This window comes from Balearica regulorum, chromosome 18 (assembly GCF_011004875.1).
Source record: "Balearica regulorum gibbericeps isolate bBalReg1 chromosome 18, bBalReg1.pri, whole genome shotgun sequence".
Classification (NCBI taxonomy): domain Eukaryota; kingdom Metazoa; phylum Chordata; class Aves; order Gruiformes; family Gruidae; genus Balearica; species Balearica regulorum.
Window position 1 is genome coordinate 1,552,515 of NC_046201.1, and position 15,890 is coordinate 1,568,404.

At 65.5% G+C, this 15,890-nt stretch overlaps 2 protein-coding genes across 2 annotated transcripts in view; one reads left to right on the top strand and one right to left on the bottom strand.

The window, feature by feature from the left end:
- RPL38 (ribosomal protein L38) overlaps positions 1-15,890 on the bottom strand; it is a 153,808-nt gene that overhangs the window by 60,365 nt on the left and 77,553 nt on the right. The window lies entirely within an intron of this gene.
- SDK2 (sidekick cell adhesion molecule 2) overlaps positions 19-15,890 on the top strand; it is a 50,195-nt gene continuing 34,323 nt past the window's right edge. The window contains exon 1 of the mRNA XM_075770490.1: positions 19-241. Coding sequence (XP_075626605.1) covers positions 163-241 — 79 coding nt within the window. The 5' untranslated portion in view covers positions 19-162. The remainder of the gene's footprint in view (positions 242-15,890) is intronic.

Sequence of the window (15,890 nt, forward strand, 5' to 3'; positions counted from 1 at the left end):
AGCCCATCGTCTTCGCCTCCTCCCGAGCAGCGCTGCTGCCGGGGTCCTTGTGCCGGAGGACGCCCCGGTGCCCGGCCAGCAGCGGGAACTGGCGCCGCAGCCGCCCGGATTATAAAGTCGGGGAAGTTCCCCCCCCCCTCCGCCCCCCGTCTCGGCGGAGCTATGGCCCGGCTCGGGAGCTGGGGGCTGCTGTGCTTCGCGGTGCTCGTCCTGCCCGGCCCCCCGGGAACCGGCGCCCAAGGTAAGGGGGTGCGGGGAAGGGGCGGGGGGGGGGGGCACCCTCCAGCTCCGACTTTGATGCTGGAGATGGATCGTGGAGGGTTGGGGGGTCCCAGCGCTGCTCCCCTCAGCCGAGCTCCCGTTCTCCCGGGCAGGGGAGGCTTTGTGCCAGCCGGGGCGGGGGGAGGACGACCGAGGTGGCCCCGGAGCTCCTGCCGTGGGGTGCACAGCATCGATGGTGTTCAAGAAGCCCCCTCCGGAGCTGGGGCCCGGGGCCCGCCGGTGCCGAGCGCGGCCCGGTGTCCGGGAGGGCTCGGCGGGGGCGAATAGCACAGCTCTGCACAGCGTCCTCCTTCCCCTGCCCGTAACTGCCCCCAGGCTGGGATCGGGGAGGGGGGTGTTGCTGTGAATGCGGGGTAGAGACTGCTCTGGACCACTCTCGGGAGGCTGAGCATCCCTTGGGGATGGCGAAGGATGAAGGCACCCGTTTCACCCCCTCCCGAGGGACCTCCACTGCACCACAAGACGTGGGGTGCAAGTTTGGGGAGCTCCTAGGAAGCAGCTCTTGCCCTGGTGTTGGTCCCCATCGACCTCCAGCTGGCTGGTCAGACCGGGCAGGGAGCTGGGGCTGGAGGGGGTCTGCAGCCCTGAGCCCCCATGGGTGCCCAGGCCTCCCTGTGCACCCAGCCAGCCCTTGGGGTGAGTCAGTACCGCTGGGCGGGGTGAGCCCCTCTCAGCTTGTCACCTCGGGGGGTCTCTGGCACGGCACAGTCTGTTCTTAGCAGCTCCGCTACCCGAGAGGACTGTAGAAATAGTTTGTGGCCCTTGAGGGTGCCGCTGGGGTTCAGAGGTGCCAGATGGGCCCTTGGGGTCCTGTCCCCTCCCCAGGGGCAAGGCTCCCTGCAGGGCTGCAGAGGAGGCTCCCGGCTAGCAGGGCTGCAGCACGGCCGCCTCCGTCCCCGCTGCTCGGACTGAGCGGATCCAGGCTGTGAAATGGGGGGGGGCACAGCAGGGCACAGAGCTGGGGGTCCTCACCCGTGACATTTCTTGCCCTTGTTTGCAGCAGCAAGTGGAGCCAGAAGTCCCTGTGCACTCCCGTCCTCCCGCTCCCCCTGAGCCTCCCCCAGCACTGCTATAATTTCTCAGTAATTAAGTTCAGAACATAACATCTAAAGCGGCAGTATATTATCCGGGCAGGCCCTGTGTGGGGAGCTGTGAAGGTCTCTTTGATTGATTCACTCCCTTGCCGAGTTTCTCTTCTCCTGGCTGGCGTCTCCAGCTGGCGGGTCCCCCGTGGTCTGTTTGTTCCCCGCCTGTGGGACGGGCTCCCGGTGTGACCGAATCTCCTTCCATTTGTCTGTGGGGCTCCGGGGTCTCGCCGTGGGGTGGAAGACGTGGGGCTGTCTGTGCTTCAGCCCCCTCGAGGGGTGGGGAAGGGGCTTTGCTCCTCTCTCCTGGTGCAGGATCCGAGCTTTGCGGTTTCGGCTCCCTGCGGCGTGTGTCATGTCCTCGCGGGTGGCGTGACATTGCTCAGTGCCCGGCCCCGGCGCTGCATGGCAGGCAGCAGCCACGGGCAAGCGTTGAGCGGCGGCTCCCCGTGACGGAGCGGCGGGGGGAACGTTGCCAAAGCCTGGCGCGTGCCTGTCTCCCCTGCCACGGCCGGCACCGGGAACGCACCGGCAGGGTCACCTCCTCAGCAGCGGTGCCCAGCGCGGGCTGCCGACGCTTGCCGTTGCAGCCCGTTGGGGCGGAGTGGGCGCTCGGGCAAGGGAGCTGGGGAAGGAGCGGGAGTGCGGGCAGGATGCTCGGCTTCGACCTCCAGCTCAGCCCTGCTGTGGTGGGGCAGGCAGGGCATCCCTGCCCTGCGTGGGCATCCCTGCCCTGCGTGGGCATCCCTGCCCTGCGTGGGCATCCCTGCCCTGCGTGGGCATCCCTGCCCTGCGTGGGCATCCCTGCCCTGCGTGGGCATCCCTGCCCTGCGTGGGCATCCCTGCAGGGCTGGCAGCGAGGGGCAGCGCTTTGTGCCGGTGCTATTGATTCAGGAAGCCAAAGAAAATGGGGATCAATAGAGAAGGGGAGGAGGAGGAGGAGGGGCGAGACCTCCCTGGCCAGGGCCCGGGGGCTCCCCAGCACAGGATGAAACACTTTAATACCTGCAGTTGGTAAAACAAAGGCCCCTCGCTGCCAGGGAAAGAGGGGATGGAAGTTTAATTACAGCCCGTCTGTGCTGTGTAATTATTAATTACCCACGGCAAAAAATAACTTATTGATTAGGGCCCTCGTGCTAATTACCCGGAGCCGAATGCGGTGCTGGGCGGAAGGCTAATCAGTCAGCGCCGCCCGGGCGGGAGCTGTGTCGCAGTGCGACCTGTGCCGGGGCTGAGCGCCGGTGCCACGGTCAGGGGGCTGTGCCACGGTCGGGGGGGAGCATGGGCGCCCCGCTGCTGCCAGCCCTGCCCCAGCCAGCCCACACCTGCAGCAGAGGTGCCTTCAGCTGACTGAGCAGGACAATAAAGGGTCCCCCAAGAGTTGGGGGGAGCTGGGTGTCTGTGGGGTCCAAGCCCTCTCCTCCCCACTTTCTGTGACCTCCAGCGATGCGGTTTCCCCTCAGCCAGGGCTGGGGGCACAGCCCAGGACCCCCTGCGCTGACACAGCACCTCTAAGGGGATTGAGGAGCCCGTGGCCAGTCCCAGGAGGGATTTGGGAGGCTTAAGGTTCCAGACGGGATTTGGGGCAGGGGCCTGAGATGGGCAGCTTCCACCAAAGAGGCTTATTAGAGGCTGCGCTGGAGGAGTGCCGGCATCTTCCGGCACCCACGCGTGGTGCCTGGCATGTCCGCGTGCGTGGAGCCCGGTGGGGCTGAGCGGGAGGGGGACGAGCCCGAGCCCCTGCCCCTTCCCAGGGACGTGATGCTGCCGACAGGCTCGTGCCGGGAATTCTGTGAAGGGTGTTGCCGGTGCCCTCTGTGCCGGCGGCAGCGGGGAAGGGATGGCCGAGCGTGGGTGTCTCCTGCCCTGGCTCCCCCTTCTCCGCGAGCACGGCTGGCACGTTATCTGGTGGCGCAAAGCTCCGGCTCAGAAAGGAAAGTGGCTTTTAGGGGAGAGGAAAGGAAGATTAAAATTTGATGCTTCTTTGGGAGCCATTAGTGACCGGGCGCAGCAATGAAATTTTGATGACCTGATAACCATATGGGGGAGGGGGATACGGTCCCATCCCAGGCAGCCCACGTCACCATGCCTCATCGCTGTGCTTGGTGCCCTGGCTGGTCCCCAAAGGTTTGGGGTGCAGTGGTCTGAGCCACAGCATCACCGGGGTGTGCCGCCGTGCCCGTGGGCTGGGAGCCGGCTCCCTGGGGGAGAACAGGCAGGATGAGGGCTGCCAGCGGGAAGGAGGGTGACTGTGGGCTCATACCCACCTCCGCTGCTGGCACCGCTGGGCACGCATCGGTGGGCTGCGATAGCCGGGGCGGCTCCCACCCCAGTGCCGGCCGGGGTGGCAGTGTCAAGTGCTGCTCGTCCCTTAGCGATGGGATTAGGCTGCTGTGGCATTTCTGCTCGGTGGGAGCAAATGAAGGAGCTGGAGGAGAGAGGGAAGGAGGCAGGCGGATGCAGGTTGCTTGTGAACCTGGGAAGACGTTGATAATTAAACCTGGGAGGAGGGAGGGTGGCTTGTGGGGTGCCAGCGGGGCGGTGTGATGAGGAGTGACCCTGCTCTGCCTTCACAGGTCTGTATGAACCATGTCCTTGTCCTCAGCCTCTGCCTGGACCTGATCACTGATGAGCTCCAACCATGACACACATTACTGTAGGCCCTACACAAACTGTTTTGGGGTGCATTGATGTTTTGGAGCAGCAGTGCAGGCTGTTGCCTGGGGTGAATAAGGCCCTGTTCTGACTGGGGTGCAGAGCTGTGTGGGAGCAAAACCCTTTGGGTGCTGGGTCCGAGCTGGGGTGCGTGAGCAGCGGGTCCCTTTGCCTCTGAGCCCTCGTTACCTCCCTGAGCTTGTTAGTAAGTTGTGTGTCGCTGGGTGAAAAATGGTCCGTGCCGGGCCAGTAATAAATATGCTGCTGTCAGTGGTGATGTGATCGTGCTAACGAAGGGCGATCTGAGCCCCGTGGTTGTGCCGGGGCTGGTGCGTGGGCACAGGGTGGTGCGGAGGGACCGGTGGCCGCGGTGCTCTGCCGGTGCCGCGTGGCTCCTATGCGTGGCACCGGGCCTTGGTCTTCCAAAGTGCGTGTGGGGATCCAGCACCCTCGCGGGGCTGGGAGGGCTCAGGGTGCTGGGGGCAAAGGGATGTCCTGGGAGCTGCTGCTCCTGCGCAGGGGAGCGTTGTGTGGAGCTGCTGGAGATGTGGTAGCAATGCCAGGGACCTCCCCCATCCCCGAGGCTGCTGCTCAGTTTTGGGGTTCCCACCCTCTGCATCCCCAGCACCATCCCTGGAGGTCAGTCCGGACTCGGGGTGCGTTCCTGTCACCCTTTGCCCTGCCAGCAGGCAGGAATCTGCTGGCAGAGGCTCCCTGCCGTGCTGGTCCGTGCTGGTCCTGCCTGGCATCCCTCGCACCCCGGACACTCCAGCAATGCCGCGTGCGTGGGCGCTGCCCTGAGCACCCCCCTCCGTGGGGCTGGGGACCGGCTGTCAGGGTGTGTGTGTCCCCCCCCTGCCCCCAACGACACTCTGGGGGTGCAGCCCCCTGCTCCCAGCGATGCTTCGGGGCTGCATCCCGCGCCCCGCTCCCAGCGATGCTTCCCCTTCGTCCCTTTCTCCCCTGCCTGTCGCCGACCACCTGCCTGCACCGGGGGAAGGCAGCGGCCCCCTCGGCGGCCCCCTCCCCTTGCCCCCAGCCCCGCGGGGTGCAGGAATGCTGCGCCTGGAAGGCTCGGGTTGCCTGGGAACTGGGTAACCTGATCCCTGGGAACGGGGCCGAGGGCAGGGGACATTCCCGGGCTGCAGCTGGTCCCCGGCCCCCTTTGTCTCCCCGCTCTGATGGGGCGGTTGCACCCCTGCCTTTGGTCCCCCAGGAATGGAGATTTGGGGTGCGGGGGGCTCTCGGCCTCGTGCGGGGCCGTCGCTGGGGATGCTGTGACTGGCAGCTGCCGGCTGCTCCGCGTTGTCACCTCCCCACGTGGATCAGTGTCACCTCCTGGCCAGTGGCCGCTCTGGGCTGGGGAGGGCCCTGGGCAGCGGGACCAGTTGCCGCTGGGTGCCAGCAGCTGGGCATCCTGGCCGGCAGTGGGGATGGCGCGGTGGCAATTCCAGGAATGCCGGGGCTCCCGTGCTGAAGCCGCCGTCCCTTCCCTCCCTGCCAGCAGTCGTCGTCCCCATCGTCGGCCTCAGAGCACGGCAGCTCCAGGCCAGCTGTCCTGAGCCCCGGGCAGCTGGGGGGGGAAACTGAGGCACTGGGCAGAGGTGGCAGCGGGGACGGTGCGAAGGGGACGGGGATGTGATGCCGGCTGGTGTCCCGCTGCCCTGCATACGCAGGCACACGTGAGCGGCTCCGTCGGCTCTCATCAATCACTGCCTGCCCACGCGGAGGTACCGAGGCCCCCGGTGTAGGGAAACCTTGATGAGTTTGACCATTAGCAGAAAGAAACCGCTGAGCTAATTTTAGCTGTGATAGCTAATTGCTTTTTGCGCTGCTGGGTGAGACGACAACCTGCAAGTCCTCGTCTGTAACCTTGAGCCCTCCTGGCTCCGTGCAGCAGCGATGCCCGAGCCCTGCCGGGGCAAGGAACGGGATGCGGATTCATTGGTGGGAGCGCTGGTCCCTGGAAGGGTTTCTCCGGGACGCTCGGGTCCCTGTGTGAAGCCAGCATGGGTTGGGGTGCTGGGCAGGATGCTGCTGCCCCTGGCTTGCAGGATGGGTGTCCCTTGTGCCTCCCGGGGAGCAGGGATGTGCGTGTCATGGGGGGAGACTCGGGCTGTCCCCTGTGGCTGGGTCACCCTGGCCGGTGGGAGCCCTGGGCTGGGGATGGAGCCCCCAGCACTCAGCAGCATGGCTGTGTTCATGGCTCACAACAGGTTGAGGAAAGGAAATGCTATTTTTAGAGCCCCTTCATTGATCAGGGCGTGTGTGTCCACTCCTGGGTGTGCGAATCGCCTGAGCCAGAGGGCATTTCCCCGGGGCAAGAGCGGGGTCGGGGACCCTCATGCTCCCTGTCCTGTGTCTGCAGGGCTGGTGGGTGCTTACCAGGATGGTTGGAAGAGCCTGTCCCTCTGTCCCCATCCTGCAGGGCCATCACCCCCAGCACATCCCAGTTCACTGGCTGTCAGTGGCGGCTGGGTAAGGAGACCAGGCTGAATCTAGGGCACGGGCTGGGCATTAACTGGGGTTTTATGGGGTCATTTATGTTCCTTATTCCTTCCTTCCGGGAGCCTGCATCTCCCTGGTGGGGAGCAATCGAGTGCTGGGCTGTGCGGGTGGCTGTCCCCGGGGCTCAGCCTGTGCCTGTGGGTCTCGGCATGGTGGGATGCTCAGTGCTTCCCCTCCTCCTCCTCTTCCTCCTTGCCTGGGCTTGGACCACAGGGTCAGGCCGAGAACTTCGGGGAGCGGATCCTGTATGGGTCCGGCATCCCCATCTCCCGGCGGTTCTTGAAGGTCCGGCTGGGGCGGGAGCTGGGTGCAGACGTGCTGCCGGATCCTGGCCCAGCGTGGGGCCGGGAGGGATGGATGGAGGGGGCTGGGGTGCGGCTGACACAATAGCTCTGGTTTCAGCAACCCGCCTCCTGAATGCCTGAAAAACAGCTGATGGCCGTGAAGGGGGATGAAATGGGATTAGCTGCTGTTTCCAAAGGGAGTGCGTCCTGCCGAGCCGGACAATGCGCCCGCTGTGCCCCCGCTTCATGCCTTGGCTCGCTGGGGCCGGGGCGGTGCCTCCTGCCCTGGCTGTCCCTGGGGGGCCTTGGGGTCTGCCAAGCCCCCGATGCTCCGGCGCTGGTGCTGCACAGGCTCCCGGGGGGGCTTGCAGGGATGCTGGACGGGGCCGGGGGGGCTTCAGCCTGCCCCGTGGCAACCCAGAGGGGCCGTGGCTCGGTTTCTCTCCCCGCAGCAGCACCGAGCGGGTCCCCGGGGACCCCGTGCTGGGGTGGCAGGAGCTCGGGGCTGCCCCACGCCAGCCAGCGGCAGCGCTGGGTGCCCAGCCTGAAGCCCCGCAGCCAGAATGGAGATGCAAACCTCGTGGTGTGAGGGGCTTTGCGGTGGGCGGCTGCTGCCCCTGCACCCCCCTGGGGCTGGCCCGTGGTGGGTGCTGGAGATGGGGTGCGGGGGGGACCAGGGGCACGTTCTGGGGAGGGGGCTGCACGCGGCCCCAGCTGCAGCGCTGCCGGGGTGCGCGTGGTGCTGCGCTCGGTGGAGTGAATTGATGTTTATTTTGATAATGAGTTCTCAATGCATTCGCAAACTAATAAAATCAACTCATTAGGGTGGTATGTTTAATTCAGAGCTCTGCCGTTGGGAGAGCCCTCCCCGCCGGCTGAGCACCGGGACGCGCTGAGCACCCGGCCTCTGCCCGCATGCACAGGGTGCAAGGGGAGGAAGGTGATGGGTGCCTTCATCTCCCCGTTTTCTCCATTTTCCTTGCTTGCACGGTGGAAAGAAGGGCTGGAAGGGCAGCGGGGGGGAGCAGAGCTGTGCAGCGGAGAGTGGCAACAAGGCACGTGCAGTGAGCGGGGACAATGAGCTGCCGGAGCGCTTCACCTGGGGCGGTGGTGGAGTCTCGCTCGCTTGGCTTCTCCCCATAAGCTTCACGTCAGGCTGGGCAGCGGCACTGGCTTTGCCGCTGGAATCGCTGGCCCGGCATCGCGGCGTTGGCTGGAAAAGCACCTCCGGCTGGGAGAGCCACAAGTGTGTAAATAAATGCAATGACCAGAGTTTGCTTCTCTGCTCTGGAAATTCAGGGCTTGTCGTGGATGGCTGGGGGGGGGGGGTTGCCAGGCTGCGAGTTATTCCCATCCCCCATCTGCAAACAGGGGTGGCTGGAAAGGAAAAGCTTTGGAAAAGGTTTTTTCCAAGGAAAACTCATGTTTGCTGTCATGCTACAGCTATTTATGTTACAAGTGAGCAATGCAATGACTAATTAATATTAGGAAAAAGGATGTCTGGACAACACCCCAGTAAATCGGCGAGTGCCCGGTGCCCGCTGGCTCGGGGCCGTGCCGTGGGGATGGGGACCGCGGCTGCCAGCGCCTTCGTCCTGCTTGGCACGGAGGGGTGGGGAGCTGGCGAAGTGTTTTCCATCCCGCGGGGCTGGCGACTTAATTACGTCAGCGCCATGGGAAAGGCTGAGTGGGGTTTTTCTTGTGGTTTCTGTCTTCTGTTTTTCTTTCCCCGCTGTATTTTTTTCAGTTGGGAAATGCTGCCTTGTCGAGATTCTCGCGGCGAGCCTGGAAAGCGGCTGTCCGTCTGTCTGCGAGGGCGGTTGCAGGGCGAGGGCTGCGCTGAGCATCCTGCGTGGCTGGGGGATGTGGGGGGCGGATGGAGCTTGGGGACAGTGACGGGGGGGGACACACCCCTTGCAGAAGTGATGTCCCAGGCGCTGTTGGGTCTCCCACAGGGCATGTCCGGTGGTGGCTTTGCTTTCCCAGCCCTCCTCAGCCGTGGTGGCCCTGGGAGCCACCGCAGCCCGGGGCCGTGGTCACCCTCCAGGAATACCTGGAGGATACACTTGACATGTCCCACTGGGCCAAATCCAGCCCGGAACTGTGCTGGGCTGCTCCGGGTTTGTGTGCCATCCATCCCACCCAGTGCTGGGACCACCCTGGGGTTGGGGTCCGAGGCTGATGGGACCCCTGCCTTGCCTGGCAGCCGGGTGCGGAGCCGGTTCCTGCCAAACCCTCGGGGGGGAAGGTCCGGTCCCGGCTGCGATGGGGCTGGGAAGGGCCGGGGTGGGGGGATGCGCGTTCACCCCTTCTCCTGCCCGGAGAGCGTCTGGCTGGTGACTGTGCGGGGTCTGGAGGCGATGTCCGTCTGTCCTTCCCCTCCTCACCATTTTAGAGTCTCTCCTGGGGAAATCAGCCGCGGGATCCGGCCCCTCTCTGGCAGAGCACTAATAGCGTTGAGTCACTCTCCGGGTGTCCGTGACTCACAGCCGTGACCCAGATACGGCAGAGCTGCGTAAGCGCGGGGTCGGGAGGATTCGAGGCGTTGAAGGAGTTTGCTGGGGAAGGAGTTTTGGCCGGAGCCTGGAGCTCGTTAAACATCCCCGGCTGGGGATGGGGCTGTGCGCTGCTGGGGGACGTGCTTGGCGGGGGCACAGGCTCGCTGCAGCCCCCGGTGATGTCCGGCTGTGCCACCCGCGGCCGGGCAGTCCTGGGGACGTGCCCCTGGGCTGGGGGGGGGGCTCCTGTCCCCCCAGGAGCATCCATGTGTCGCCCCTTTGCTGGGGGTCCCTTGCAGCTCCCCGCAGCTCCACGTGTTTGGGTTTGGAGCCCCGCGCTGGGGTCTGTGCCTTTGGGACCAGGACCCCGGGGTCCGTGCGCTCAGGACCAGGTGTGGGGGTCCGTAGGAGCTGCACGGCGCTTCCGAGCACAAAGCTCGGCTTGTCGCCCCCCCCCGCGCACACGGGCTGGGAGCACACAACGGTGCCGTGTGTGCACGTCTGTTTGGGGTTTCCCGTGAGGGGAAATGTTATTTTTTCCAGCCGGCGCTGCTGGGCCGGGCAGGCAGAGGGGCTGGGTGTGCGAGGGCAGGCAGGGACGGGCAGGCACACAGCCCCGCTCTGTTCCCAGCCGTGGCCGCGCCGCCGGGCTGAATGAGACGCTGTTCCCCGGCCAGGGCTGACGTCTCTCCCTTGGCTCTGGGAGCATCCCCAGTCTTACCTGGCCCACGTCGGCACCGGGGTGCACCCGGGCTGGGTACCCAGTGCCGCAGGGGCTGGGTGCTGAGGGCTGCTCCGGGCTGTGGTCCTTGGGCAGAAGCATGGGACCTGAAAAGGGACGAAGCTGGCACGGCCCCGGCTCTGCCACAGTGGGGTCAGAGTCCAGGTCTGGGACCCTCCGATGGCCGGGGACACGTGCAGGGGGGTTGCACGGTGTTTGGGGAAGGGGTTGCCAGGATGAGACCGCAAAGGGAGGTGGCTTCATCTCCAGCATCGCTGCTGGGAGAAGGGAGGTCCTGAGCAGGCACCGCGGTGCTGTTGAGCTCCGTGTCCCTTGTGCAAACACCCCTTGTCCCGGGGGCAGCTGTGCTCAGCCCTCCCCGTGTGCCCCGGCCCTGGGGGGGTTCGGCCAGGCACGGCAGGGCTGCTGGCTCGGCCGATGGCCCGCTGAGCCCTCCGAGAGCCCGGCTGCGGAAGAGGAGCTTGTTATGGAGCCATCCTGCTTTTAATTAACAAATTAAAATCCTAGTTAACAATCCAGCCCCAGGGCTGTTGGAGGCTGGGAGAAGCTGGAGCGTTTGTTATGGAAACAGCAGTTAATTAACAAATAAATAAATAAGGATGGGCCTGGAGGCAGATGCTGGAGGAGGAAGGGGAGATGGCAGTGCGTAGGGGCGTCCCACCGGCCTGGCGGGAGGCAGCAGGGGAGGAGGGCGTCCGTCCGTCCATCTGTCTGTCCTGGGGGGTGCCGTGGCCCCAACCAGCAGCGCCAACCCCGCTCGGAGCCGTTGGGTGTGAGGGGCTGGATCCTGCCTTGAGCGGGCTGTGCCATGGCAGATCTGAGCCCATGCCGTGCTGGGGCCACCTTGGCTGGGTTTGGGGGTCCCGGTCTCTGCCTGGGCTTTGCTGAGCGCTGCTGGCCCTGGAAATCGCACCCGCTGCCTCCTTCCCTGCCCTGAGGCCGGGAAGCGCCACGGCAGAGCTCCGGCGGAGATGGATGAAGCGTGACGCCGGCAAAACTGCTGTGCATCTCGCAGGTGACACCGGTGCGGTGCCGGGGACTGCGTGAGGAGGCAGGGGATGTTGCTCGCTGGGCGGCTCCGTGCATCCTTGGAGGGAGGGATGGCTGCGGTCCCTTCAGCGTCTCCTCTGCCCCGGGCTGGGTCTGTGCAGGGGGAGCTGGGCAGCTCCCCTGGGAGCCAGGGAGCGGGGTGCTGAGGCCATGGCCCCCCCCGGGCCGTGCCCTGCCCCGGCCAGCTTGCGTTAACGCAGGGCTGTCACTGGGAGCCCCGAGCTGGTGCCCGCTGCCAGCGGGGATTATCGCTGACGGGGCCGTGTGGGTGCTCGGGGTCACCGTGCCGTACCCCGAGGTGCTGTGGGTGCCCGGCCGGGCTGGTGCTGCCCGAGGCGCTGCGGTGTCACCCTGCCTGTGCCGGTGCCGAGGGCAGGGGTGGCTGTGGGGACCGATGAGGGGACGTGACCCTGCTGCCAGCCCATGCCGGGGCCCTGCGGGATTTTTGCACAGGGTGAGGAGGGGGAAGAGCCCCGTCCCTCCCGCAGCTTCACCTTTCCAAAGGCTTCAGGGAAGAAAAGCAGTTTAAAATCTGGCTCTGCAAATCCTGCCAGCGTCACACGGGCAGGAGCCGTGCTCAGCTGAGCAGCTCCTCCAGGTCTGCGTCTCTCTCAGCCTCCCACCTAATCCCGTTAACACACCTCTGCAATCGGCTTACGGCGTGTAAGAACCCTCAAATCTCCTCCGAGGGAAGTACGAGGGAACGGGGCAGCGGTGCCGGAGCCGTGCGCTCTGCGGGTCCAGCCTGGCTCCTTGCTGGGGTGGCAGCGCCAGGTCTGGCTCCCCTCCTTCACCAGACCCCTCTTGCCACGCGGGTGACGTGCACGCACGCTTGCACGCTTGCCAGAGTTGGCCCCGCGTCCCCAGGGCTCCCTCACCACTGATAAGACCTTTTCCTCTGCGAGGAAATCGCCACAGCAGTTGCACAGTTGAGGGTTGGATGGAGGTGAGGAGGTGCCCGGCTCCACCCGTGCCTGAGCCCACGGGGCAGCGTGCCCTTGGCTAGTAGCCCTCCTGCTGCCCGTGCCCCCTCGCCGTGGCAGGGCGGCAGGTCCCTGCGCTGAGGGCAGTCTGACGGGCTCAGCGTGAGGCATCGGAGCAGAGACGGATGGGTTTCAGCAGCGAGGTCGTTGCAGGGTGCGTGCTGGTGGCTGGAGGGTGCTGGGTGCCGGTGCCTCTCGGCTGCATCATCCTGCTCTGGCTCTTCCCCCGAGGGCTGCACCGGTGCCCGGTTGTGGGCAGGATGGGCACGGTGCTGGGCACAGCTCTGGGGTTTGCTGCTGGGGGGATGCAGCCACGGGGAGATGCTCCTGGGTGCTCTGAACGCAGGTGGTGCAGCTCTGCACGACCTGCCGACGGCTCGAGGCCACGGCCCCTCTTACGTGCAACAAAGATGGTTTTATTCCTGCGATCTCTCTGTGATTGGGGCCAAGCGAGGGAGGCTCTCCAGGCAGTTCTGCCTTGGTTAAAACCCCTCTTAGCTCTGTTCCGCAATCACTTTACAAGATGCAGCTCCTTTTCGGTGTGGCTCCCGGCTGCAGCTTCCGTCGTCTCGCTGCTGCTCAGGGCTTGGCTGGGACTGTGCCGCTCTGCGGGCGCTGAGCCGAAGCCCCCCACGCCTGTCTCAGACCACTGGGGAGGCAGGGCTGCCTCTGCCAGGCAGGAAAACCGCAGCCAGCGCCGGGTTTGCTGAGCGGCAAAGGAGAGGGCTGTAGTTAGCAGCCCCAGCGTGGAGAAGCAGCAGCCGTAGGGCTCCGTTTTTGGGTGTCCCCCCCCCCATGTCCCAGCTCACGTTTGCTGCCTGGGAACCCCACGGGACTGGGGAACTGCTGCAGCTCGGACGGGGCTGGAGGGGAGGGCTGGGGCTGGGGTCGTCTGCTGCAGCCCAGCGGGTCTCCCAGGGATGGATCGGAGCTGTGGGATGGATGGTGAGGTGCCTGGGGCAGGGGCTGCCCTGGGCTGGCATCGCCCAGGACACACGTGTGGGTCGTCATCATCATCATCGTCCGGGCGGTGCGCCTGCCCTTGGGAAAGAAAGGGCAGTGCTCTGGGTGCGCTGGGAATGCACCGTGTGGGTGGGGAGAAGGGAACCTTGGTAGGACAGGGCTGGGGGGACCGGGGGGGATGATGCTCTCCAGTGTGCCGCGGTGAGTGAAGCACCTTGAGCTTGCAGGTCCAAGAGCATCGCTCTTGGCTGACCCACCGGAGAAGCTGTGCCGTGGCCGTGCCGCCGTCCCGCGCCCCCAGCTCTGGCAGGAGGATTTCCCACCGTTGCTCTCGCAGCCTCGTGCCTCCAGAGAGCACCGAGCCCCCTGGCCCGGGCTGGGCCCTCTAGATAATAATGCAAGAAGGCGAGTGCCGTCCGGGGGGGGCTGTGGATAACGGCTGAGAAATGGAGCGGTGGCTTTTGGGAGCCACCTCCGTGGTTAGCGTGCCGGGCCCCTCTCCCTCCCTCTCGGCCGAGGCGGTGCTGCCGGGCTGGCACAGGTACGGGCACCGGCGGGGAGGAGGAGAACGGAGCAAAGCTGCCGAGTCCACCGGAGCATTGGAAATTGCATTTCACGGCCGGGCGGATTGGGATACCAACCCCAGCACCACGCGCTGGGTGCTCAGAGAGGAGATAAGATTTGATTAAGAAGGCCGCTATTAATTTATGGCAAGTACACTCATGATAGTGGAGAGGTTGCTTTAATTAATAGCCAGAAGGAGAGTTTTAAAGCTCTTGGTCTCAGTGGGGGGAGAAGGGGCGGGAGGGGAAAAGCAGGGAAGGAAGGGAGCAAAGTAAGTTGCGAGGTTTAATGGACACATCTGCAATTAGGAGTCTTTTTCTTAGGAAGAAGGAAAAAAAACCCCACATTAAAAGACACAGCATGGGTGGGGGTCTGTGGGGTGGCCTGGCTGAACCGTAGGGCTGAGATGGGCAGGATTGTGCCGGGGGCCTTTGGCAGCGTTCCGTGTGCCAGTGGGGACCAGGGCTGCCCCGTGGCCACCAGCCCAGCCTGGGGGGTCCCCCGTGGCTGACCCTCTGCTCCCGGACAGCCCCTTCCGCCGGGCTCAGGACCGAGGGTGGATGCTGGGATGGATATTGGCTTCCGTGGGTGATGGGCTGAGGAGGATGGAGCCGTCCTGCCCCGCTGCCGGCCCTGTGCGAGCTCCAGGGAGGCTGCAGCGTGTGGCCGGGACTGGAGCCCCCCCGGCTGCCACCTTCCCCACGGCACCGGGGGAGGTGGGGACACTCGTGCCCCTGTGCCACCCGGTCCTGGTGCAAGCGGGAAGAGGAGTCCCTCAGCCCCTGGCCGTGTCCCTGCGCTGCGGCTCATAGCCGTGCTGCTTCGGGGGTGCGGAGGGACCCCTCCCCGGGTGCGGGGCTGGGGGTCCCGGCGGAGCGGGGCTGGCGTTGCATGAAGGGCGTCTTCCCCCATGGCGTCTGGTGCGGCAGCGCTGCCTTTCATCCGTGATTTGAGCGAGCCGAGCCGAACACCGTGCCACGCCGTGCCTCCCTTCGGTCACGCGCGGCTCTTCCCACGGGGCCACGCCACCGCCACGCTTCGCCGGGGGCATTTGCGTGAGCCGGGTGGATTAGAGAGGAGCGAAGGTGCTTTGGCACAGCGCCTCGGCACGCTGCCGCCGGGCACCGAAACCCTTTGCTGGTGGGTTTTGCTGACAAACCTGCGTTTGCTGGGCGGTGAGATGAAAGCTGGGCTCTGTCGAGAGCCCCGTGGCGGTGGGATGTCATGGCACGGCCACGCTCAGGGCTCCGATGTCCCCGCGGGTGAGCGGTGCTGCACGGGTGCAGGATGTGAGCTGCGATCCCCGCTCCCACCGGTGCTTCTCCATTGCCGTTCGGCTGGGTTTGGCACTTTCCCTGCTACCCCCTCTCCAAATAGGAAGCCGGCATCAAGTCACTGCGGGAGGGAGGGTGAACCGAAGGGGCTGTGCTCTGCCGGAGAACGGCGCGGGCGCCGCGGCATGGCTCCGTGCTGGCCCTGCCCCGCGCTGCCGGGGGCTGCCGTCTGCCTGTGGAGCGGATGGGTGCTGGCAAGCGGGGACCGTGCGTGCGGTGAATTTTGGGGGGTAGTGACTCAGGTTACTTTGTGCCCGCTCAGGTGCTGGGAGGGGGATGAGTGGGGCTCAGTGAGGATGCCCGCACCATCCTGACCCTGTGCTTGGCTTCGTCCTTGGCACCCCCCGCACGCCTGGGTCCCTGCTCGGCAGCGTGTCGTGCGTCGTGGCTCTCCAGGTGCCGGGAGCGTTCAGCATTTCAATTCTGTGTTTGCTTTTTATTAAGGGGATGAGGGCTCATCTCGGGAATACTAATGGCTCCGGCAGCGGAGGAGAGAGCTGCTAATCCCCCTGCACCTGCCGGCCACCCGCCCTGCCTGGCCACTGTCACCGCCCCGGGAGGGGACTGTGTTGGGGACACCGGGTGCCATGCTGGGGCATTGCGGTGGCTCCCGTCCCCGCAGCGGGGCCGTGCCCTCGGTGCCCGCAGGGATGTGTGCCATTTAATCAGCCCGATGACTTTACCAACAGCCACTGAAAAATTGATGCCTCCCAACCGCACGCTGGCGTCCGACAAGCAGAAAATGTGACTTAGCCAAGGGACAGCTCTGCGGGCAGCGGCACGGCCACGGGGCTTCGCCCGTCCCCGGCCAGGTCTCTGGGCAAAGGGCCACCCAGCCAGGGTGGCCGCAGAGGGGACATGGTCTGTCCCCGGGGACAGCGTGCCCTGGCCAGGATGGGTCCCTGGGCAATCTCTCATTGCACCCGGCCAGGGCTGTCACCC